The 26,478-nt window shown below is 43.9% G+C and overlaps 1 protein-coding gene across 1 annotated transcript in view; it reads right to left on the bottom strand.

The window, feature by feature from the left end:
* EIF5B (eukaryotic translation initiation factor 5B) overlaps window positions 1–26,478 on the bottom strand; it is a 64,776-nt gene continuing 38,298 nt past the window's right edge. Inside the window, exons 13-24 of the mRNA XM_054009659.1 lie at window positions 21,121–21,188; window positions 19,554–19,695; window positions 17,409–17,540; window positions 16,575–16,757; window positions 16,294–16,455; window positions 13,485–13,616; window positions 7,771–7,902; window positions 7,587–7,663; window positions 7,293–7,457; window positions 2,490–2,628; window positions 1,648–1,809; window positions 1–791 (exon numbers count right to left, since the gene is read on the bottom strand). Of these exons, the coding sequence (XP_053865634.1) occupies window positions 684–791; window positions 1,648–1,809; window positions 2,490–2,628; window positions 7,293–7,457; window positions 7,587–7,663; window positions 7,771–7,902; window positions 13,485–13,616; window positions 16,294–16,455; window positions 16,575–16,757; window positions 17,409–17,540; window positions 19,554–19,695; window positions 21,121–21,188 (1,602 nt within the window). The 3' untranslated portion in view covers window positions 1–683. The remainder of the gene's footprint in view (window positions 792–1,647; window positions 1,810–2,489; window positions 2,629–7,292; window positions 7,458–7,586; window positions 7,664–7,770; window positions 7,903–13,484; window positions 13,617–16,293; window positions 16,456–16,574; window positions 16,758–17,408; window positions 17,541–19,553; window positions 19,696–21,120; window positions 21,189–26,478) is intronic.

Here is a 26,478-nt window from a genome sequence, read left to right as displayed (position 1 = left end):
TAATATGTCCATTTCCTTTATTTGTGGCTCTGCTTTGTAATGATTACAGATTAAGTTGACTTTCATGAACTGTACAAGCAATTAAAGGTGGCCAACTGTGCTTTACATCATTGTTTCACACAAAGCAAATACAGAAATATATGATTACCTAATTTTCTATTTTAAAAAAATTCCTATAGGCACAAAGCAGAAGAACGGTGGTGGTGGGGGGAAAGGAGGGGAAAATCAAAGGGGGAGAAAGAGGTATGCATAAATAAAGAAGTATTTCTTACATCAAACATGTCCGAGAACCAAAGTCTGCAAAAGTTTGGTTAATCAAATACTGCAGTACTGATATCAATATAAAAGTGAAAGTTTTAGTTCTGTAATAAAAATTCAATTTTTATTTATTTGTTGATTAGGGGAGTGGGGAAGGGCAAACTTTAAAACAGCAGCCACTAAAAGGGAAGGGCCGTGGGAGAGGTGAACAGGCACAGTGGAACCGTGGGGACATGTAAATTGACCACTGTCAAACCAGTGTAAGTTTCTTGGTTTCTCATGGAAAACATTTTATCCACATATTTTCCTCCCAAACATAAGTCCAACAGTCTCTTCAATACTCTGACTGCGTTGGTGGTTTTTAGAACAGGAATAGTGAGTAATATTCCAGCCTGCCCATTGCTTTAAAAAAAAAAAAAAAAAGCCTAAATTATTTCAAACACTTTCTTCAGTTCTACAATAAGCTGCCAGTCAGACTTCTGCATTTCATCTCTGAACCAGTTCTTCAGGGCATCAATGGACTGACGACTAATCTGCAAGTACATAACATATGAATATTAGAAACACAAGTGTTTTAATGAAATTATTCCCCACAATATTTAAGGTAGTGTGGTCTAGAGAACAGGGCACCAGGCTACATGTGAGGAAATCAAGGTTCTAATACCAACTTTGCCCCGACCTGCTGTCTACCTGGGCAATCCACTTTGCCTCAGTTTCCCCTCCCATCCTTTGCCTATCTTGTCTAGATTGTAAGCTCTTTGGGGCAAAGACTGTCTCACTAGGTTTGCATAGTGCCTAAAACAATGGGGCTTTGTACTTACTGTAATATAAATGAAGTAGTTTTAAAAATCTGAGATCAGAGTAAATTAATGATCAGTGTTTATACCTTGCCCCCCAAAAAACAGACAAACTTCAGCGGCTAGTATTGAACATCCTGGCAGTTCCGTCCAGAGTGCTAACTGGGCAAAGCTGTACATAGAAAGTGACGCACTACAGAACACTGTGTGCATTCATTCACCACATTGAACATACGGGCCTCTCCCTTACAGTCCTTTGCTCTTAGCTAACTTATTTCCTCTGTCTAAGAAGGAAGGATGATGCAAGATGTATTTAGTTAGTGTTTCATTCCTTTGGTGATGCAAGTTTGCATTCTTAATAGTACTAATGCAAGAGTCAATGTCAGTGCCACTGTCAGGAAATCCAGATTTCTGCGAGAAGCTGAGCTGTACTACACGTGCCATGCAATCAGTCAGTGTGCCCCATTAGCATGGGGGTCCAGTGCTGAGAATTTTAGAATTCCTCAGGCTTTCACATTCAACCTCCACTTCAAGCCAAGTTACCAACACACCACCTTAAAAAAAGTGCAAGTCTCTGCTAGGAAATTTTTACCTTACTGACTAGGATATCTGTCGCTTCGAAGTGTCGTCCATACATTTTAGGCGATTCACCAGGAATAGGTTCTATTTTCACACAGACTTCTTGGCCTTTTTTTGCAACATCCACTTGTTTGTGGTTCACCTCAATACTTGTAACTATTCCAATTTCAACAAACTGTAACACAACGTAGAAGCTATTACACATCCCAAAGGAATTTCTGTCCACACGGCTTCCCCCAAATCCCACCACCATTCTGGGGCTTCTCACAGATGCATAGAAAATAGAAAATTTACTTTCAAGACTGCTACTGTAATATGTCCCTCCAGTAGCTATCTCAGAGTTTTACTATAATGAGAGAGCAACACATACACATTTACATTCACCTCTAGAACTCTTGAAGTATCAAAAACCTAATTTTAAAACTGACTTGGAAGATGTAACTTAGTTACATTTTTTTAAAAAGGTGAGAGTTTACTTCCTCCTGCTGCTAGCTGGCAAGAACTCAGTTTTGATCACTACAATGTAGTGCTGCACCACAGAACTGTGCTGGGGGAGGACTCTAGTAATGCGGCCTCTCTCAACCTGCTGCTTAGCCTCATGCTGTTTGTTTTCTCTGCTACAACCCAAGGTTACAACATCCAGCATAGGCACATATGTTCACTCCAGGCCATCCTCCAACCCTGGCCTATCCTTAGAAAAGAGGCTCGTTTTAGGGGAGAGAGCAGCTCCTACAGAGATTCTGTCCTTTTGGGATGCATATATAGCAGCTTTTGAGGGAACTGAATGTTGTCCTGCCAACTTCATCAGGCCAAAACTCTTCTGCTCATAGTAGAAAGATGAGAACGCTTACTTACATTTTTGCTAGGTACACACATGAGAGTCCCCTGCTTCACCTGGCCTGCTTCCACCACTACACCCATCACTATTGGGTCACGAGAGTTGAAAATAAACTGAGGGAGTATTTTCATCTTGCAAGGAAATACTGCTATATGCCTAAGAAATGACAGGGAAGAGGCATTTTGAAATAATGTATATAATGCTGTTATGTTTGGACACATACACACTTTAGACACATTTAATTATTTTAGAGGAGAATATTCACTGAATGTGAACAAATTCTGAACCATTCTAGTTGAAGCAGATCATACAGGAGAGTAGCTTGTGTGAGCTTTATTTTGACTAGCTTCAACAACCAATTAAGAACAAATGAAAGTAATTATAAGAATACCGATTAAAATGCAGTTCTTAAAAAAAAAATAGAAATAACATTGCAAGGGTCTCGTGTTTGTCACAATGACCCCCAGAAATTTACTCATTATACAAATAAAAAAATCCCATCTTTTTAACTGCTAGCCCTGCAAACTCAATTTGAGAGGCAAGCTGGGTTCTTGCTTGTTTGCACAACACCAGCACTATGGATTCTGCAGGTAAAATGCTGCCCTCAGTTCACCTCTACAAGCTTTGGATGGGGCCATATTTGTTTAACCAAAGTCAGAAATAGTCACAAACTGGAACTTGGTTAACAAGTGCATAAAATGTGCAAGAAGAAAAAACCCCGCTCACTCAGGCATTGCTTTCCTGAATCTGCAGGAGTAACCAAAAGAACAGTTAAATTGTTTTTGTCACTTGAGCAAGCAGAAAGGATTCCAAAACCCCATACTCCGGAGGGAATTCTGCATGGAGGTGGGAGATCACCCTGCAGCTCCCTCCCCTTCTTCTGGGGCATGGACTCAGCAGTGAGGCTACACTCGGACAAAGTGCACTGGCTGGGCCTGCCCCAGAGGTCCGTGTGCCAAGTGTGGTAGGGCTTAGTGTGGGGGATCCAGGTGTGGGTTGAGAGGGTTCTGTGCGGGGCAACCTTAGAGTGGGCGGCTCAGTGGGGGATCTGGTTGCACAGGGGCTTGTTGGGGGGTTCCAGCTGCAGGTGGTTGGGGATCAGCGGGGGGGGTCTGGGTGGCTCAGCGAGGAGGGTCCGAGTGCTGGGGCTTGGTGGGTATCTCAGTGCAGCTGATTGGGGCTCAGTGGGGTAGTGGTCTGGAGGCAGAGTTAGGGGAATGGATGAAGGGGTGTTGGGTGGATTGGGGGTCTAGATGCAGGGGGGTTGGGCAGACCGGGGAGCAGCTCCGCATACAGTGATCCCTCCCCCTGTGTCTGAGGAGTGATGGGGGCAGGAAGTGGAGGGGGAGGGTGTGGAGCCATGGGAGGTTTCTGGAGGTGGGTCTGACCCAGACCTGGTCCCTGGTCCCAGCCGCTCTATGCAAGGGAAGTGCGCTCCTCCCCCATCCCAGTCAGGACTAGCAGCTGAGCCCAGTACAGAATATGAGGCACCATGCGGGGTGGGGCTGGAGAGGGCCAGGTGCAGGGGTGGCACTCGCCAGGGTGGGGGGGCTCAGGTGCAGGGGGCAAGGCTCAGTAGTGCGGGCTGGGGCAGTCCAAATGCACAGGGGTTGGATCTGGGTGGATCTGACCTAGCACCGGCTGGAGCATCCTCAGCCCTCTTCCTGCAGTGATTTACCTCTCCGTCAGCTGCTCTGGGCACCCAAAATGACATGCCCGCACTGCTGGGAAGGAGAGCATGACAGCTCTTGCGGCTTCCCTTTGCTTCCCCATCAGAAAGTCATTTTTCTTCAGGGAAGCAAATAAATCTGTGTGGGACAAGATTCTGCACATGCGCAGTGGTGCAGAATTTCCCCAGGAGTAAACCCACAGCAGATCTGAGTAAGATGACAACGTTACTCTCCTTGTGCAGTAACATCGGTTCTTCGAGATGTGTGTCCCTGTGGGTGCTCCACTGTAGGCGTGCTTGCTTCCCTGTGCTGCTGATTGGAGAACTTCAATAGCAGTGTCCGTTAGGGCTGCACAGTCTCTTCCAATGCTGCATCACGAGGCTAGTCAGCGTGCATGGGTACTGTCACTCTGAGTGCTTCACTGTAGGAGACTCCCGAGCTGTACCCCTTCTGGAGGGCCGGGACTTCAGAGTTGGGTCAGTTACACATGACAGAATTGCGGAGTCAAAGATGGCATCGGACGTGTTGTCCCCAGTGACTGCATAGCGTTCTGCGGAAGTGTGGACTGACGCCCATGTCACCGCTCTACAGGGCGCTGAGATAGGGACATCATTGAAGAAGGCAACAAATGAGAAGACGACAGACTTTGTGGCATGTGAAAAGGGAATCCCTTTGCAAACATTGGCTGGGTCCTTCCACCAGTCTGAAGAGTTTTTTATCCTGATGGGTAGTGACTGGGGTTTGTCTTACCTGTCCTTGTTTGGTCTGTCAACCGAGCCAAACCATATTTGGAGGCATCACATGTGAAGCCTGGCATGAGATATCACCACCATGCCCACTGTTGTATGTCCCAAGAGTGGGAGGCAAAGCCTGGCTGGCATTTGTGGACTGCTTTCAACAGTCGTGAAGTGCCTCTGGCAACTTCTCCATAAATTAGTCTAAACTGAATTACTTTTAGTCGTATTTTGCTGTGAGGTAGTTTGGTAGTTGGCAATCCAGAACCGAGGAGTACCCTTTTCTGCCAAAAAGATCAAGGCACTTCCAATTCCTATCGTAAGGAGTAGCCCTTGACTGATGTTGACACCATCCACCATGATGGAGTTGGTTGGCAGGTGGGAAAAAAGGAATTCAAATTCCCTGGCGAGGACATAGTGTTTTTTGTCTGCTTGCTTGCAGGTTGGGGCCACTGATTCCGGGCTTTGCCAGGTCTAAAATGGCCTCAATAATCAGCAGGACGATCTTTGAGGACGACGTCAAGGAGCTGATGGTGGGGATCCCTGACTTCCTCCAATGGTATTTTCGCCAGCTCCTGGAAAAGTCAAAAGTCATCTGCCAAGGATGGTGGGGGAGGCATGATGGCTTCATCCAGAGACGAGGAGGATATGGTCCTCCATGTCGCTTCCTCCTCAGTATTGGCTTCCTGCTCCTCTTATCTCTTGAGGCGGTTCCAAAACCCTGGATGCTGCGGCAGAGGGGGTGTGCCTGGAGGTTTCTTGAGTGAGGCTCAAAGCTCGAGAGGCATGCTGTCGGTGCACTGCCCGAGGGTCCCAATATGGTCATTACTGAGGCATACAGTCCGGTGGTGGCACCCATGGGTGCCTGTACCAAGATGGTGATGGTGGTGGGTGGCATCCTGGGGCCCTGTTGGTAGTCAGCACCATATGGAACTTGGGAGGAGTATTGTGACACTACCTCCTCTGGCTCACTGTCTGAATCCTTGCTAAGAGCGAAGCGGCATGGCACGGCAGCAGGAATACTTCCTGTGTTTGGTAGAAGCATGGTGTAGAGGTCTCGGTACTGAGGCGGAGGCTTGAGTGCATCTGGCATGCAGAGGTCTCTGGAATGACGGGATTCTGCTGGTACCAATCATTCTGGCATCGGTGGTGGTGCCAGGATGGGAGGTAGAGACCTTGTCCGCACCTGTCTTTCAGGTGCCATGTGAGCCGTCGCTGGCGATACCAAAGTGGACTCACGTACCAGGAGAGTCTTTTTAGAACATTTACTCTTGTCCTTCAGTAACATGCCCATCGGATCCATGGGCCTGGCAGCGGTACCAGTAGCCATTGGTTGTTGTGAGGCCTGGCTGCTGGACTGAGATGGTCTCGGTGCCAGCAGTGCCGAAGATGCCAAGCGAGATGATGATCACTTATGGCCATCTCAGGGCTCACTAACGGGACTTCCCACTCTCTTCTTGGACGACTTGTGAGTGGGGTCCGCAGCCTGTTTCTTCAACCCACAACCCTTAGATGTGTGAGGTTGCGGGAAGACTCATGTCTACCACTCGACTGCTATCGCAGAGCTGCCTCCAGGAAGATGCTCTTCTGGACGAGCACTCTGTCTTTGCAGGATCCTGGATGGAGTTGTTGGCAAAGACTACACTTCTGCTGTATGTGACCTTCCCTGAGGCAGTGAATGCACTGAGTGCACTTCCACAACTGGGATCGCCTCTTTACAGGTGCAGCACTTGAAGCCTAGTGAACCAAGCATACCCCATTGAGGAGAAGGATCTCCAGCAGGGAAAAAAGGCGGGAAGAAAAACAGTCAGGGAGGAGGGGGAATAGAGAAGAAGAAAGGAGGAGAAAAAAAAACTACAACTAGAACTAGGAGGCTAACTAACTAGAACTATGTAGGACAAGAGAACAATAGCCTTAACGGACTGCTAATGGCACCATCTCTAGCCAGGGGCAGCTGAGAAAGACTGGGGTTGGGGAGGTTAGCCCATGCGCACTAACTAGCCTTGTGTCGCAGCATGAGGAAAGACTGCACACATGCGGGCCTAATGGACACTGCTAATGAAGTTCACCGATCAGCAGCTCAGAGATGCAAGCACACCTACAATGGAGCACTACCACAGGAACACTACTCAAATAAGCAGCTCCATTTTATATATTCACTTCAGACAAGATTTTATTATGGTGGCTTTGTAACTGGAAGAGTCCTAGTAAATCTGCTTCCGAGTGAAAAAAGTTTCATTGCTTTGTGCTGGGACTGTAGAATTCTTGAGATTCCAATAAAAAACACATTAAAAACCCCACTAGAACTTCACAAGAACTCCATGCTTAACAGAAATATGCATTCAATGTGTGCTTTTCATTTCATTAGGTATTACACAAGTTTGAAAGCCTCCAAATAAGGACAACTCTCACTTACTTGAACTCTTCCTGTTTCTGTTTTTTGTAGTCTTGCCTGTATTTTGTAAAGGCGTCAAATAAGTGATAAATTATTTCTGCACTAAAAATTCGAACTCCTAAACTATCGGCCATTTCCTGGGCATCTCGTTCAATCCTCACATCAAATGCCAGAATTACTGCATACCTGCAAGTTTAAAAATAAAATAAAATAAATAAATAAAATCAGCTGTGAAGTAGCCTACAGAACAAGCAACAGTTGGAAACTTTACCATATGTTGTAATGAGCACAGCAGCATAAGAAAAAGTTACTTACTGAGGATCATGTTCCAGCATAACTGATGCCTTCATAACATCCTTTTTATGGACAGGACCTATGTTAATTCCAGCATACTGTGGGGAAAAAGCAATAAATGACTATCCTGCTCTTCTTCAGTTAGATGAACATAGAGTATTTCAGACCATAACTTTCTAATGTTTTCGTTGTATCAAATACTTACTGGCACTTCTGATGTCTTAAGAAATTCAAGTAGTGCCTCCAAAGAGCCTAACGTAGAGGCCTGGACATAAACACCTTTCTCTTCCAACTTGATAGCATTCAGTGTTTGCTTCAGTTCATGTATTAACTCATCCTTTAAAAAGAAAAAGCAAGTTTTAGCAATCTTATCAAACTACAGTAACCTGCTAAGCTTCAAAACTCCTCTATCCATCCACGGTCTTATAATGCACCCATCAATATGGTATCTCGACACCATGTGCCAACTTATATAATTGGCCCTCTGCTCCACCACTCCATGGCTAAAGTAACTGATGTTTCTGTCAGTATACAGAGAAGTTTCTTCTCCCCCTCCAATGTAGCTAGAAGAATCTCTGGACCATGAAGTTCTACCAAATCACTTGAAGATTTTGCAAAAAGGTAGGTTTTGCATTATTATTGAAAGAGCTTATCTTCAAGTGGTTGCAGACATGTATTCCACTCAGGTGTGTGCATACCCAGCACACCCTAGCAGTACTCTTAGGGGCAGTGCTTGCTTCCCTCTCTTCATAACCCCTTCCATGACTATATGAGGGCAACACTGCCCCAATCCCCCCTCAGTTCCTTTTCACCACCTGCAGCTGGAGTCTGAACCCTTAGTGTGCTCTTTCCTTCACTGCGTTTTGCATAATCTTTGTATATAGTTATAGTTAGTACCCTTAATTAGTCAGTAATAGTAAGCAGTTAGGTAGTGTGATGCCCTCTCATCAGGGTTTAAATATTGCCCATTGCATGGGGCAGCTATCCCCAATAATGATCCTCACACCAGAAATGTATTGTGCCTTGGGGAAGAGCACTTTAAAGAAAGATGCTCTATATGTGAGTCCTTTAAAAAGGAGGACACAGGTAGCTAGAGACTTAGGATTAAAACAGCACCTTCTCAAGCAGGCAATGAGGCCTGCCTCGATGTGGGACCGCTGTGGAGAATCAGGCTCCTCAAAGAGTGCTGCAGCCAGTATGGACTGGTGCTTCTAGACCGAGCTTGGAATACTCGCCCAGGGAAAAAAAAAAAGGGGGGGGGGGGCGGGGGGGACTGCTCCCCTTCATCGGGACCCCTGAGGAAAAGAAACCACAAAACAGATTGTGGTTGTTTCATAGGTCAAGGAGATCATCTGCTCCACCTAAGAGAAGTACCGACTGGCACTAGGAGTCTCCCAGTATGCAGGACAGAGCAGGACCCAATCTCTGGTACTGAGGTGGGATCAGGATGAATCTGTACTGTTGACTCCACTACAAGCTCGGGGGCACCCTTTGAGACAGGTACCCTGGGCATAGATGACAGCACTGTCAGTTTCCACGCTGACTGCCTATCAGGCAGCAGATTTGCTGGGCCTGCCTGTCCCTGTTTCACTGATTATTCAGGATCATACAGCTGCAGTGGCATCATTTGCTGAGTACTCTGCTCTCCTGGGTTTGGTGGCAGTTTCCTGCTGAAACTGAGCATATCATTGACATGGATTGAATCCTTGATACTGATACAGACTATGACACTGACTGCATCTGCCGGCCTGGGACCAGCTTCATTTTGAAACCGATGCCTCTTTTGGGGCCCACTACAAGTTTGGAGCTGGTCCAAGTATTCAAAAAGCCGTCAACTGTTCTTTTCATACTGATGCCACTGTGGGGCTGGGCCCTGGATAGTGCAGGACACTTGGTAGCTCGGTCAGGAGTGGCCACAGGAGGGCTCCGGCTGGGGGTGCGGGCTCTGGAGGATCAGGGTTGGGGCAGGGGATTGGGGCACAGGAGGTGGTCAGGGGTGCAGGCTCTGGGCAGTGCTTACCTCAAGCAGCTCCCAGAAGCAGTGGCATGTCCCCCGTCCGGCTCCTATCCAGAGGCGCAGCCAGGCAGCTGTGCACACTGCCCCAGCGGCTCTGTATGCTGCCCCATCCACAGGTGCCACCCCCACAGCTTCCGGAAGCAGCGGCATGTCCCCCTACCAGCTCCTACACGGTGGAGTGGCCAGGCAGCTCTGCGCGCTGCCCTGTCCCCAGGCACCACCCCCGCACCTCCCATTGGCTGCGGTTCCCGGCCAATGGGAGCTGCGGGGGTGGCACTTGGGGCAGTGGCAGCATGTGGAACCCTCTGACTGCCCCTACGCGTAGGAGACAGAGAGGGGACATGCCGCTGCTTCTGGAAACAGTGTGGAGCCATGGCACACGCGAGCGGGTCAAACCCCTGACCCTGCTCCCTGGCTGGAGCGCCAGAGAGGGGCAAGCCCCAGACCGCGCTCCCCAGCGGGAGCTCAAGGGCCAGATTAAAATGTCTTACAGGCTGGATGCGGCCTGTAGTTTGACCACCCCTGCTCTAGAATGACAACACCGGTACCTCCAGTAGGTTCCCCTCTGAAACCACCTATCCTGCAGTCCCTCTGCATGAGGACATCCTGAACCTTTGTTACAGTCGGATGTCATTCCACTGGCCCCAGCTACCTCATCCTCTTCAGCACTGATGATGAAGTGGAACCTTAGTCCTTGTCTCCAGTACCAGAGGACTGCAGATCACATCAGGATCTGATCAGATGCATGGCATCGGTCTGAGGTATTCAGGTCAAGTTTGTGCAGGAAAATACCCATACGTTGGTGGATATCCTCCAGCCACTGGCTTCTGGGAGAGTTGCTCTCCCAATAAACAAAGCAACATTAGAGCCTGCTAAATCTTACAGAATACACTGGCTTTGTTAATGCCCACAGCAAAGTGCACTGATAAGAGATACTATGTCCCAGTGCAGGACTTCAAATCCTATTTCACCCATCCAGCTCCCAGTTCCCTGCTTGTGACAGCAGCAAATGAGTGAGACAGTGAAGAAATACATTTATGTCTCAAGAGTTCAAAAGGCTAGATTTGATGGGGAGAAAGCTATTTGACTTCCTCCTTGCAGATGCACATTGCAAACCAACAGATTTATCAAAATATGATTTTATGAACTGGGACACCACGTTCAAATTTGTAACATGTTACCAGAATCCTCCAGGGAGAAGTTCAAGGCCTTTCTTATAGAAGGTCATTTAGTGGCCAAAACATCTTTACAATCAGTCCTGGATACACCAGACGATTCATCCAGGCTCATGGCCGTGGCTGTAACTATGAGAAGAATCTCATGGTTACAAAACTCTGGCATAGCACCTAAGATTCAGCAAAGCATATAGTGGACTTGCCATTTGCCTCGGAGAAAACGGATGAGACGTTACATTCTTTCAAAGACTCTTGGGAACCCTATGCTCGTTGAGCATTTATACCCAGCCACACAGAAGGTATTTTGGGAACCAACAGCAATATCATTCTGAGCAGTATTTCCATCAGCCTTCCTACCCTGTAAGAAAGCAAGATTTCCCCTGAAAGGGGCATAAGTCACTGAGGGGGAAACCTTTTTGGTCTACATTTAGTCAAATGGCCTTCTTCAGCCAGACAGTCTGTTTGACCACTGTTTCGAGAGCAGCACCTCAGTTCTCAATATCATACCTATGCCCCAAATATTTGGGGACAGGCTGTCTCACTTCTACAGTGCATGGGAGATGACAATTATGGACAGATGAGTTCTAAGCACTGTGGAACTGGGTTATGCCATTCAGTTGCTAGTCATTCTCCCCTCCCATCCCTCTACCCCATCCTCCAGGGACCCCTTTCACAAGACACTGCTGTCACAGCAGGTACAAATCCTGTGTACTCTAGGGCAGCTGTTCTCAAACACATTTTTCCCTCCCCTAAAAGCTTCTCACATCTCACCCCGCTTCTCAGTGCTCTCATGCTATCTTCAGGACACTTATTTTCAAATGACAATCTTCCCAGGCCACAGGAAGTTCCTCAGATTCCTTGTCACCGGCCATCACTACCAGGACCTGGCTCTCCCCTTTGGACTGTTCCAAGTGAATAACTGCATTACCATAGCTGATGAAGAGGCTCAGATGATGCCTCCACAGTCACTGCAGGCTCATTCAACAAGAGGTCAGGTGACAGGGCTGCATTTCTTAGCAATGTCTCAGTAGGAGATACCTGCAGGGCTACGACATGGTCTTCTGTGCACACTTTTGCTAGACATGCTGTTATCATCATGGCATTGAGATCTGATGCAAATTTTGGGAATGCACTTCTGCACAATTTAAATAGACTCCAAGCCCATCTCCTGCTGGAACTGCTTGTGAATCACCTGAGTGGAATACATGCTTGCAACCATTCAAAGAAGAAGAGACAGTTACTTACCTGTATTGTAATGTCTGCTCTTCAAGATGTGGGTGCAGACATGTATTCCACGACCCATGCTCCACCCCTCTGCATTGGAGTCTCCAGCTGGGGATTTTGGTGCAAAGTAACTGAGAGGAGTTGGGGTGGTGCCTTTATATAGCTATGAGAGGGAGGAGAGCGAGCACTGCCCATATGGGTACTGCTAGGCAAAATTGTCCAGTTTTTGTGCACTGTGCCCGTGCACCCGAGTGGAATACATGTCTGCCTCATAACTCTAAGAACAGTTACGATACAGGCAAGTAACTTTTCTTCAATCCACTGCTCTCTCCTTCCTAATACTGTAATAGTCTCTACTGTTGAGCTTGATGATCAGGCAATCTAGGCAGAATGTGATTGTCAGCTACCTATAGCGTCTTCACTAGTGTAAGAAAACAAAGCTACACCCTTCTGATCAGCCACGAAAGCAGACACCCCTAAAATCTTGGTCAGCAGATATTTTTAAATGCCCTTTGTGGTACAATGTACTGAGCAAACAAATTACATATTACAGAAAACAGACTAGAAAAGACCAGCATAAAGACCTCATTAAATTCAGAGCAAAATACCCACTCCTGCCCAGACTTCCCGCAATATTAAACATGCAGTCCAGTTCCTTGACAGACACAAATCTTTCTGTCCCCTTAATTTTGGTAAGTGCTCAGATTGTCACTCTATGGAAGATTTTCTATATACACACACGCCAGTGAGAATGTTATGACTTTTTGGAATATGAACTTAACATTTGATTTTAAACTAACATTAAGTGGACAGTTCTGGAAGCTGTAGGGTTAAATCACCGAGGCAGGCCATTTATACCATTTGATGGGATGAAGTTTTTGAAAAGTGAATTTTTGATCCAGACAACTAAAAGCAGCTCATCCAGAACAGTAGTACAGCTATATTAGCACAAGGACACGAAACAATTAAACATGCACAGGGAAAGTCCTCCCTAAGTTTCTCTTGTGTGGTGCTTCCTAACATATGCTAAAGCCAGTTCTATAAATTCAAGTATTCTGATCTCACTAATTTAAAAAACAAATTTGTATTTTGGGTAATCACTAATTTTAATAAAATAGATCCAGATTACTACAGGTCCCAAAACAATAATTATACTTACAAACTGGATAGTTTGGTTTTTAATAACTTAAGCTCAGAATCACAGACTCCAGTAAGCTAATTTTCTACCTGGTAATAAACGTGTCATGGAAACACTAAAATTCCACTGTGCTAGAGTTACAGGTTATAGTGTTAACACAAAACTATCATACATTACAAAATTGTTTTAGATCCAACTAAAACGGCTACGTTTCCTACATGCTGAAGTTTCAACATTTTAACAGATTAAAAATTCCTCTTAAAAAGATTTTCATTCTGTTACTTTTAATCATTCAGTGGATTTCATGTTACTTGGCATTCCATTCTAGATCCTACTGGAATTGGATACGTTCAGCAATGCCTCACCTTAAGAACTGGGATCTCATCCTCTTTATGAGCCACAAGCAGGGGCAAACCAGCCAATGTTTTCTCCAAGTCTTTCCCAAGAATCTTTACACCCTGGGCTGCAACAACTTCTTTGTGTTTTTCATACTGATTCTGAAGAAGAAAGAAAAAATTAATTTACGAGTTCACATAGATGTTCTTTAGCAGCACACAGCAGGGGGTGGCTACTCAGCAGATCATCTGGTCATATGTCCCTCTTTTCCCATGCTACCAATAAAGACAGTCAAAGTTGCCGAATTTTATGGCTGCACAAGCAAACAAGGAGGCACAGACTCTGACAATCAAGCCCTGTAGCACAAAGGTGGCTCAGGCATGTTCCCACTTCTTCCAGATTTTCTTTGCCTCCAACTCCCTGAAGTGGGGAGCGTGTGCTTCAGTGCATGCCCATCTGCTCTCTCCTTAATTCTTCCTCTTGCCTCTCTTTTAAGCCCAAAACTAAAGAAAAGGCCCAAGAGAAGGAAAAAGAATCCCAGAAAAGAACAGAAAACAGAGCAGCAGAGAGTGAGTCTATCAGCATGTCCCCTGCTTCTGACATAGATTTAGTTTTGTTTTGTTTTTTGGTGGGGGGAGAGGAGGGAGGCACACCAGACAGCACTCTACAAAGTGTCTACAAGGGCTCTGCCCCCCACCCCCACATATTCAGCATGACTGGAGAGTAGGTGGTCTTCGATAAGGAAAGTAGGCAGCCCTTCCTAACAGCCTCTTTCCTGATAGCAATACACTGGTATCGCCCCCTCTCTCATCTCCCTGAAGCTCCAGCACTGTTCCTCCACACCCTAGGGGAACCCTCTCCTACCCAGACCCTCCCTACAGCAAGGAATTTCACAGTCTCAGCTTGAAGAGACCATCAAGTCAGTGCTGGGATCCATTACCTCTGTAAGGTCTCCACCTTCCCTGGAGATTCCAGTACAGCTCCCTAACCCCACAAACACCCCACCCTTTCGTGCTCTCTGGAGGCACCCAAATTCATCTCCTGTCTCAAGGCTGATGAAGTTCCTCGAGGTGACCCTAACTTGCTAGAGACCCCATTTCCCATTGGACTCCTCAGGAAGTGACAAGAGCTAAGGAGCCCAGACTCTCAGTAAGATTCAAGCTCTTAAGTGCACTCTGAAAATGGGACAGAGGCAAAATTTTACCCTTGATTTTAAACACAGGGAGCATGTGCCCAGATGTGCCTTCAGTTCACCCGCTCCCCCCCCCCCCCCCCCGCCCTCAGTAAGCAGATACCCAGCAACTGCAGATGAATCAAACAGGACCTTGCTCTGAGAATGACAAAGAGGAGTCTTAGTATCCAGTCTATCCCTTACAGGCCAACAGCAGTACCACTGGACACCAAGGACAGGAAAGCTGACCTAGCACTTCATAGGGCCCCCAAGAGAATTGTTGTAGCCATCTGCATTGCTACTCAATCTGTGTGGGTGTCCAGGTGAACATGGACAAGGTGCCTGATCTCCCTACTACAACTAGACCCAAAAGGCCCCATTAGTGTTGTCAGATTCCACTCAGCCTTCTTCCTTCCTCTGCAACACCATTTTCAATGCAGCCAGGATTGTGTGGTCACCACAGTGGGGCATCATCATGCAAGACAGAAAATGGAATGCCAAGGTGGGTGCTAAAATCCAGATTTACCAGCTTGCCCTATTATAGTGTCCAACTCTGTGAAGCCCCCAGGATTATAGAGCCCTGTAAGGACATACTTCCCCAACAATAGAAAAGATGGTCTTATTGTTAAGCTTCTGGACTGGGACTCAAGATCTGGATTTTAAATTTAAATTAAATTAATGGAGATATCCCATCTCCTACAACTGGAAAGGACCTTGAAAGGTCATCGAGTCCAGCCCCCTGTCTTCACTAGCAGGACCAAGTACTGATTTTGCCCCAGATCCCTAAGTGGCCCCCTCAAGGATTGAACTCACAACCCTGGGTTTAGCAGGCCAATGCTCAAATCACTGAGCTATCTCCCCCACCCCCCATTTAATCTGAGAAATGTTTATGATTTGTGTTATGCAAAGGGGAAGACTAGTGAGTCATAACGGTTCCTCTGGCCTTAGTTCTATGAAATGCTCCAGACCCTTACTGCCTTCATTTCAAGTAGAGTAACAGAGAAAAGCTCTTCTGCTCCTCATCAGGTTCTAGCTTCTCCTCTTCCTCCTCTCATAAATCGACTTTTCACTTCTGTGGCTCTCCTCCTCCTTTCAGAAGGATCCAGAAGTCAAGATTCTAACCTCCCTGTCTACTCCCTAGCTACACAACCCTAGTGAGATCAGGCTGGCCCAGTCTCCTATCCCTCCTGAAACCTGCTGCAGCACTATGCAAGGGTTTCATTCATCTCATCTCAGGACACCTGGCACCAAACACCATAAATTACTGATTCATTGGTTCAGTAATTTCACTCTATATTTGCATGTTGTTGTTTTTTTTAAGAAGTCTTTCTATGGGTTTTGTATGCATTTTACAAGATCTCTCCCTTCCACGTCTATGCATTATGCATGAACCTTGATGCTTGTTAGAATAACCACACAAATGTATATTTTGATCCTTGTCCTGAACCACTTCCACAATTAGACACATCTATGGGAGTATGGATGCACTGTAACCTGCAACTTCTTCCATTTATTCCACCTCCTCACTTTAATTTGATCATCTTTGACACTTTTTACTATGATGTAACGTGTATTGAATACTTCTCTGGGTTTCCCCCTTATTCTAATCTTTTGTTCTAATTCTTAAGACTTCCCTAAAATGCCACATGCACATGCTGTTCCCATACCTTAACTCGTAGTTCCTTCATAGGAGGAGGTAGCAGAAGACCTCGAATCTGAGTTACTATAGGACCTTCTACTCCAGGGACAATAATGGTATCACCCTCCTTCAGACGTCCATTAATCAAAATTACATCTATGGTAGTTCCCATGCCTGGAAGTGCTTTGACCTAAGAGATATGAGAGAGGAAAAAAAAGTTAAACACTTGCATTTCAACTCAGTTTATCAGCCACAAAAAGGAAAAAAAGTTTGCTAGACAAATATTCTAAAGCACAGATACTGACTTACCTCCATAACCTGAGCTCTCAGTTCCTCACATTGGGCCAGTCTCTTGTTCAGCATGGTTTGCGTCAAATCAACAAGAAGGGCTATCAGACTCCCCATGCCATCCCCAGTGTGAGCAGAGGTAGGTACCAGAGAAACAAAAGTGCGGGGATCCTTATTCTCATAGAACAAAGCAGCATTCAAGCCCTAGAACCAGGAACAGTACAGATGCATGGGAAATTACCACATGAACAGTAACAGCATGTAGCAAGAAACTAAATGGTTCTATCACATTTTTCAAATCCTGAATTCAAGTCATAGCTCCATTTCAGTAACACCTTAATAATGCAATCTCAAATTTCACACTTTAAAGCACAAAAGGCGGCAACAGACAACACTCAAAATGTAAGTAAATCCTATAAAGCTAGTTACTGTATTTTAGCTTACAGGCAGTTTCTATGGGACCAGTCAGAGGCTGTGAAAACTAAGTATTGCTGGAACACAATCACGCTAGTCGGAAGAAAAAAGGGAGGAGACAGTTTCTCTCAGGTGATTCAAATGAGGGGAGAGTGTGTAGAAAATTCACTCTGTTCTTGCTGGCCCTGCATTCTCAACAAAGTGCCCCAGGACTGGAATGGGGGTAGAGAAAGCGGTCACTAATCAAAATAAAGCACAGGTTTTCTACTTTAGTTTCAATTTATATAAATGATTAACACTGATAAAGGGTCAGAAAATACACAGTGTGATATTCATACCATAAGAAATCTTTCTTTGTCTTGCTTTGTGAGTCAGGCTTTCAAAAGCTATCCACCTATTTTCACTTTTGTTAACAGAAAAAAGTTTAATAATCCAACCTACCTGTTGTGCAAATTCCACTATGATAGCTTTTGCACGTTCCTCAAATTCATCTTTTGTGTTTTTCTTCTGTTTCTTTAATGTGGTAGCTACATCTGTATCAGGGCTTTTTTTCCAGTCATATAACCTATCAATCTTGAAAATACAATTTTAATACAGTTATGTCATGCCTTGCAATGTTCAGAAGTGCATTCCTGGGTTATGCCTACAGAAGTCAACTGTCATTTATGACCTGCCTTACATATGAATAACTTGTAAGAAATATTAAGTTATTCATAAGTATTAATCACCATAGTACCTAGATGCCAATTTATCCTAGTAACCATGTGTAGGTTTCAAATATAAAATACATGTATCCAGTATTGTAATGGGAAAAACACAAAAACAGTACTGGAGAATATTTTCGAGAGCAATAATTAAGTTTTTTTTAAACTTCAGACTGTTAAACTGAGTCTTTTGATATATGTGCAAAGTGTTTTTATACTGAAAAGGTAGTTTAATTACATGTATTCCGTCAAGTTTAAGACAAAACAAGTGGGAAAAGATTTTAGTCTTCCAGCTTCCCGAGAACATGACTCTCTTAAGTCATGACTTTTTTTTTTAAATGAAATAATGTTCTTGGTGTTTATATACAGTGAAGAAAGGATACACAAAGCCCTTGCCTAAAGGATATTTAACAGTTTCTAAAAACGTATTTTAAAGCTTTTTGTTGAATTTGGAACTCCTTTCCTTCAACAGCACAACAGAAAATAAGTCAGTATCAACAGCAATTTGTTTTTTAAAGAAGATGTGTTCAGAACAGGCATCAAAAACAATAAAACGACATTACAGAATTTAGGGTAACTCCCAAAGTAAGTTTTAAAGTAGGTCATGTTTGGTGCAAGGCATTATGGTCATTTCATTCAAATCCCTACTTAAGATTTGCTTCTTCCACAATGCTCATAAAAAGGTATGTAAATTAAGACCTTTTTAACTGGGCCATGAAGTAGTACACATACCTACACCAAGTAACATGATTCTATTGCTGTGACTAACAACATGGAAGTGTTTAAAAAACAAACAAACATAAGATTTGAGGGCCTCCATACTGAAGGTTTAAGACACTTTCAAGGTCAAACCGCCCCCTCCACCTCCCAACCAGTAGACAAGAGTCCTTTCAGTAATTGCACAAATGTTTCTCAACTCCCTGCCACCCTTAATTCTGAATATTTACTTAATACTTTGAAATCGTAATGCAGTTCTTTTGCAATATGCATTAACACCTATTAAAAAAATAAGACTGCCAGTGTGTCGCATAATATATAGCAAAGCGATCTGAACACAACTTAGTTTTCTTAGCACCATCTATATAACAGACTAATATGTACATGAGAGCTGTAACATCAGGGTTTCTGTAGTGCCTTAGTTTTTCTTTTCTATACAAATATTTAATTGAAACATACAGTAAAGTGGTTTTTATCTTTATTTTGTAAGAAATCAAAATGCCTATCAGCATACCTGAAAATGCTGGCCAACTATTCAATTTTAAAGACAAACTAATTACGTTAACATATTTTTCCTCTACTCTTTGTCACCTAATGCTGTAATACTTGAAACCAGTCCTTACAATGTATTTAAATTTGCTCAGTGCTCTGCTAGGACACCGAAACCGGTCTCAAACAACTAACTTCCTGTTGTTAGTTTAGAAGAACCACCTCAGAAGATGCCATCGCTTGGCTAGACGACTATGCACACGCTAAATAAATAGTTAAAAGGGGAGCAGAATTGTACTCCACCTTTCGATTTTACAAGGTAAAAAAGAGAAGACAAGGTATCACCCAACCAATTCATCTAAGTATATTACAGAATGATTGAAGAACAACTTCCAGCAATGTGAACCACACAGAAGAGCTATGAGATGAACTGAATAATAAACATTTCTTTAAGGAGACTCCTTAAACTGCTCTGCAAAGTCTATGAAAATCTTATAATTATTCTCAGTTTCATTTACAGAAAAAGATGCAAGTCAACAGAGACAACTAAGAACCACAGCTTCAGCTCTTACAATGGGTTGATGGTACTGTTCATAAACACAATTCAATTGACAAAATAGCACAGTATGTATTTGATACTGAATTTTCTAAATACATCTTTGAAAGGCCATCTTACCTTGTTGAGTGCTACGATAAAGGGACATTTCTTGGATTTCAGCAGGTTTATAGATTCAATTGTCTGGGGCTCCAAACCATGCATGATATCAACTACTAGAATAGCAATATCACAAAGTGAGCTTCCTCGATTTCTTAGGTTGCTGTGGCATTAGGAAAGAAAGATTGTCATTCATACAGTAATCAGAATAGTCCATACTTTTTTTTTTTAAATTAGAAACTTTTTTTTTTTTTAAACATCAGGATCAACTGATGTTTACCCAACAAAAAGTGAAAATCTTGTGATTTTCATTAAGACACTGCCACATTCCTAGTTCCTGGGAAGACTGATTAAAGGACATACCAGCTATATACCATTAATAGAGGATCACTTCCAAAACATTTTATAGAGTGTTTCTATAAGTCCAGGTCCAATAACAAAAACACACATTTGTGGAAGAATTTTTAGGCAAACCTACTGGGAGGTGCAACACTCAATCAGCAAACAATATTAGCGATCACACTGTTTCTAACTTGTCCTTTTTGAGCAAGATTATTAAGAAGGTGATTGAAAATTGCTCTAAAGGTCCTAAATCAGATCACTGTAATTCAGTTTTGAATTTAAGTATGGGAAGAGACTGCACTGATCGAATTCTTTAATACCCTAGCAATAAACAAATTTCAGGTAATCCATGCAGATTTATTTTATCTTCAGTCTCTAACCATGTTAGCCAAGAGATCAACTCCTCCTACTTCCCTCAGAAAGTTAACACACTGCACAATTAACTTATTCACATGTCGATGCTGACTGTTTACTCATGTTGCTGAGCTTATAGCTGAGGTTATGTACACCGTGTTAAGGGTAGTATGTTCTTTATCTGTTGGAGCACAAGGAAGTTTGTTATGAAGATGCCGAGTTTGTGATCCTCTACAGAAATGGACTGCGTAGGTATTGGGAGTACAGCTAAAACCTGGCATTTCATTGCCTGAGAGGGTGTTGTTGGAGGATGTCACATTTAATCAACCATCATTCCTTTTATGTTAAGTTTTCAATAGGGATTTATTAGGATCCAGAATTAATAAGTAAAATGTATAGGAGACCTTTTAAGAAAGTTAGCTTTCATAATCTCCAACATCCAGATTCATTTAGGCTCTATAACAAGCCAAAAATTAGGTCATTGACTACTTATCTAGAGACTAAGATGGGAAAAAGGTCTTTTCCCTAAGCACTTAAGTTACATTTCACAGATAAGCACTGTTTTCTCCCAATAAAGTTTTTATATTCACTATTCAAAGATAAAGATTGCTTTTACATGCTCTTCTAAATATAAGAGAGTTTGACCATGGATGGGAAAATTATATACACGTTTCATCCACAAGTGATTAGCTAGATACAAAATGCAAATGTAAATCAAGCACATCCCTTGTCAGATCCAAATATTTTTTTAGAAGTGTAAAGTTATACAGTAAAGTAGCAGATTCATCCTAAATTCTATAATTCAGTTAAGTATCTATGCCTATATTAACAGTTAAGTCTTATGATCAGTTATTAACAAGACCCTTCACATCATAACAATAAAAAAAATTACCTGAAAGACTCATGTCCTGGAGTATCAATTATCAGCATTCCTGGAATTTTTACGTTCTCTCTGTCAAACTAACATTTTCAAATATTAGCCATCTTGAGAAAATTATGTAAGAAAATAAACTTAATTTAGAGCCTCAGCAGTAGTCATAAATTCAAATATCCAACTAAGTATTTTAAGAAGGGCCAACACCCTTACCCTAACAACAGCTCTTAAGAATGCCATCGTGTCATGATAAAAGCAAAGCCAGTTGGGTAAAGGACACTAAAAATGACAACATCATATAAGGAGAGGTTACTTGCCTTGTACGTTAACTAGAGCTCTTTGAGCTGTGTCCTACTCTGTGTTCCTAATTCAGGATGCATGTGCACCGTGCACTCTTATCAGAGATTTTGTCAGCAGTGTCAGTAGGTCCATGCCTGTGCCCAAGATAGCCTCATGCTCTGGTACAAGGGTATACGGTGGGAAGAGGGGGGCAGATCCGCTGCCACTCCAGTTCCTTCTGAACCACAAAAGCCCAGCAAGAAGACTATGGCAGAGGGGAAAGAGGGTGGCTAGTGGAGCGCCCATAGGGACACACACCTCAAAGAACTCCAGTCACTCTACAAGGTAAGTAACCTTCCCTTCTTCAAGTAGTGTCCCTATGGATGCTCCACTTCAGGAGATTCCCGAGCAGTACATCAATTACAGAGGAGGGTACCGAGGAGGCAGATCCAATACAGACGATAAAACAGCACCACCAAAAGGTGTACCAGCACTGGAAGCAAGCATAATAGCGCAGTGCTGGGAAAATTTGTGCAGCGAAGACCAGGTAGCTGCTCTGCAGATGTCTGAGACGGGTACATTTTCAGTAGAGTCACAGTGGTAGTCTGAGCCCTGGTGGAATGGGCAATCAACCTAGAAAAGGGACAAGTCCTTGCGGTTTTATAACAGGTTAAGATGCATCTTGAAACCCATTTGGACAGTCTTTGGGTAGAGATTGGGGGCCCTTTCATTTATTCCACAACAGAGATGAAGGACTTAGCTCTGTCAAGGTAAAAGGTGACAGCCCTTCTTACATCCAGTCTATGGAGGTTCACTTCATCTCATGAAGAGCGAGGCTTGGGCTAAAAAACACTGGTAGATGAATCTCCTGATTAATGTGGAATTCTGAAGAAACAGACAAGAAGTGTGGATGTGAACAGACTGTCACTTTATCATGATAGAACATCATGTACAGTGGGTCAGCCATCAGGGTTCCTACCCTTCTGGCCGAGATGAAGACAAGGAACAAGGTCTTGAGGGACAAATGGAGGAGGGAACAATGCCCCATATGTTCAAATGGAGGCTAAGTTGAGGTCCCATGGTGGAGCTGGCTCCTTGACAGGAGGGAAAAGATGAACAGGCCTATAATAAACCTTGTAGTGGAAGGGTGAGCGAAGACTGAAAACCCCTCGATGGGGGACAATGAAAATCAGCGATAGCAACTTGGTGAACCTCAATTAAACTCAGCAACAATTCCTGTGGTTTTTAAATTTAACAGGCAATCAAGAATGCATGCCAGGCAGGACTCGAAAGTAGGTATAGAAAGTGGCTGTACCAAGCTGGGAAGTGTTTCCACTTCTGCAAGTAAGTTTTCCTTGTTGAGGGTTTTAAGCTATGAAGTAGTACTGTTTGTATCACTGAAGAATGGTCTTGTTCTATACCAGAGAGCCATCTAGGAGGATGTTCTTGAGTTGAAGTGCCAAGAGGTTGAAGGGGGTGATGGATCTTGACTCCTCAGTGAAGAGCTCTGCTGCCACCAGAAGATGGAGAAGCAGCTGTCAAGACATGCACACATGCTCTGGTAACCACACCTCTCTCTGCCACAGCAGTGCTATGAGGATGGCTACTAATTTCTCCTGTTTCAATTGGTTTAGGACCTTGAGCAGTAATGGCCTTGAGGGATAAGCCTATAGCAACATTCGAGGCCAAGGAATGACTAGAGCATCTCCTGTTGAGTTGCGGCTGTGCCCTCCTCTCGAACAGAATTATCTGCACTTTGTATTGAATGGTGTCGCAGAGACAGCCATCTACAGATCAACCCAGGTAAAAAACATCCTCAGAACATGTTGCTGTTCAGCTCCCACTCAGGACTGAGATGGAAGTGCCAGCTGAGGGAGTTGGCCACTGCGTTCTGCAGTCCTGGTAGATAAACCTCTGAGATCTGTTTGTGGTGTAATATGCAGCAGTTTTATTCTGATGGGGCAGCCCCGGATGTGGGTCAGGAAGTGCTGGCAAGCATAACAAACCATGTTGAGCTTGATAAGATGAAGGATCACTTCCTTAGGAGTCTATTTGTCCTGAGCGGTGACGTTCTGAAAGTGCACATCATTGGGAGGCATCTGTAGTGATGATCCTCATGGGATGAGGATGCAAGAACATAACTCCCATACACACCTTTGGTGGATCCTTCCACCAATTTACAGAATCAAGGACACTTCGAGGTATGGACACCCATTTGGACAGAGTGTGCATGGTGTAGACTATTCTCATCCAGATGCAAAGACACCAGGAGTGTAGTCCTGCTAAGAGTGCCACAAATGTACAGACTGCCATATGGCTCAGGAGTTAGAGGCAAGCCCTTGCTGTGGTTTGTGGGCTCTGATGTATTTAATCCAGCGTTGTGTTTAAACTGACTTGTTCGGTAACGCAAATTAAAGAAATAAACTGTTGTATATACTGACCCCTTACAGGGGCAATTGACCTCTAGTACCTGAACTGTCTAGCAGAGTACTGGACAATGCAGAACACACATTTTTGGGGAAAATCTGGAATTGGCGGTGTGTTGGGGTCACCCTGCAAGTGACAAGTAAAGCTGATGGAAGCCAAAGTGTTGACTGGAGTTTGCTGGCAGCTAAAAACAGACATGTACCTTGTTACCAAGCATGCTGTTTGGCTGTTGGTGAGGAGTCCAAGTGGGGAGTTACAGCAGCAAAGCATTATGAGGCACACACGGTTACAGAGCAGGTGGATATAATGGAACCCCAGAATCTGACAGAAGCATAATAGTCTTGTCCAGCAGGGAGGAAGGTGGTGCTGCTTCTTCTCCTGATGGCTCCTGTTCATCTACAAGTTCCTCTTGTGGAACAGGATCCTAGGACAGCAGTTGTTGCTTTTGACGTGTCCTTGATGGGACCCTGTAGAGCTGGTTGCTATAAGGGACCAATAAGCCCATTGAAGCGGGACATAATGGAAGGGGACAGGATCCCAGGCTTGTTCTTGCCAGGTTTGCTGGATATATGTCCTGCAGGGAGTAGCTTCATCAGGCTGCACCGCACTGAGGATGGCTGAAATGGGAAAATAGAAGGGCCTTTTATAGACACCTCAAGCAGATGAGTTGTCATCTACCATGTCCATTGGAGGGGCAAGTGGTGCTGATACCAGCGGTCAAGTGGGTATCTAATAATAGGGTATCCACACAGGAACTGGAGGCTGAATCTGGTTGGTAGTGAGACAGTACCAGAGAATATGTCAATCAGAAATGCCTCTCAGTAACCACAATAGGTTTGTGTGGAATCAGTGACTGCATTGATACTAGATGGTAGGTCAAGTCAGTACAAGAGAAGGTCTCTCTTGATACCCTTCTTAAGCAACAGTGAATCACGTTCTTCCAGGATCCAAAGATCCTTGTGGAAAAGGAGCCTGGACAGTATTGGGTTCTCCAGATAAGGACCTCAAGCATTAGTACATCGGGTGATACGGGAGATGGTACTAAAGTGCAATCTGTGTGCTCTTCTCTGCTGGCTAGGGAAGGTGGTACCGATGACATTTTTGGCTTAACCTTAGGGTCACTGTGCTTCAGAAGCACTGGGCACAGTGCGGACTTCAGTGCCACTACAATTTAATAGACAGCTTCTCAGTATATGGCATGGTTTTCTAGTTGATGATGAATCAGGGGCCACAGTGGTACCCTTGTCAGGACACAGAGTCTCCCAAGATCCAGACCAAAAGGGCAACTTTCCCCTTCTCTTATCCTATTCCTCAGAACAGGGTCTTTTTTTAAACAGTCTGGGTGCTTCTTATAGGTCCCTCGGGTCTTTGCTTACCACAGCAGCAGTGATTCAGTTGCAGGAGCTCTCTGAGCAACTACATCCAATTTACAGGGAGGTGACTTCGACCCCCTAGGTCACAGGGAACACTCCATCAACAGGAGTTTTACCTTGTCCCCTCAGTTTTTTCAGATGTACTTTTAAATTTTAAGTGGATTTTATATGGGGGTGGGAAGCTCAAGTGTCCATCACTGTTGGAGAAAAACACCTGTGACAGGTCTGACAGGATTGGAAGCCCAGGATTTTGGGCATAATCCCTTACTTGAAGCTTTGGTTTAAGATCTTAGTTAAAAAGGCCCAGACTGGGAAAACAAAACAAAAAAAAAAGAAAAAGGGTAACCTCCCCCCCCGTAAAAAGCACAAAATGTGCTAAATAACAGAAAAAGAAATAAAAACTGTCTAAAATAACAAGAAAAAATAAGCAAAAGAGGTGGCAAACCACGTAGCTAGCTAAGGGACACTGATGTTCCATCTCGAGCCACAGGTGGCTGAGAAAGAACTGAAGTTGTGGTGGGTCAACCCTTCCCCCATATATGCTCATATCAGAGAATGAGGATCTCTAGGGCACAGACAAGGACTCTGCTGATGAAAACGCCAATTTTGAAGTGGAGGGCACATAAGGACACAACTTGAAGGAAAAATAAACTTTCAGAAACTATATTTGATGTAGCAAATCTTCCAGCTTTTTAGAAACCAGGATATTGCTTTGACAAGACACAAGAAGTTAGGATTTCTACTGCATTAAATCCAGCTAAAGGGAACAAACTGACAGCTTTTGCCATCTCAACCATCTTGTACTTCCTACATCAGAGAAACAAAGTTCCAGTAGATTGTTTAAATGCTTACAAAAATATTTCTGTATAAAACAACTTTTCTAAAAGTGATTTAATTTGCTGTTGGAGATTTCAAGAACAGCTCTCTTGCAACTTAGGATTGTTCTTCATATTGGACAAAAATGTACTAGGAGTGCATTTTTTAATATTAAAAAACAGGTGGCTGAGTGGTTTTCTAGATAAAAATCAAACTGCAATATTTCATTTACGGGGAAAACTAATGTCCCTTGTAAAGTGACCTTCAATGGCAACATCAGTTTTCTAATATTGTGGATTTAAAAGTAAAGCTTTTTGCCCGTTGTTAAACTTAGCGTGCGAGTGCATGCACTGAAATTAAGTAGAAACCATTTTAAAGCTCATTGAAGAAAAAATATACTCAGATATTTTTATTACAACTTCCAAGAGTATTACCAATTTCTACCCAAATGTCAGATTTTTGTCAATATAGTCAACATATA

This window comes from Malaclemys terrapin, chromosome 1, assembly GCF_027887155.1.
Source record: "Malaclemys terrapin pileata isolate rMalTer1 chromosome 1, rMalTer1.hap1, whole genome shotgun sequence".
Classification (NCBI taxonomy): domain Eukaryota; kingdom Metazoa; phylum Chordata; order Testudines; family Emydidae; genus Malaclemys; species Malaclemys terrapin.
This window is presented reverse-complemented; position numbering and strand designations above follow the sequence as displayed.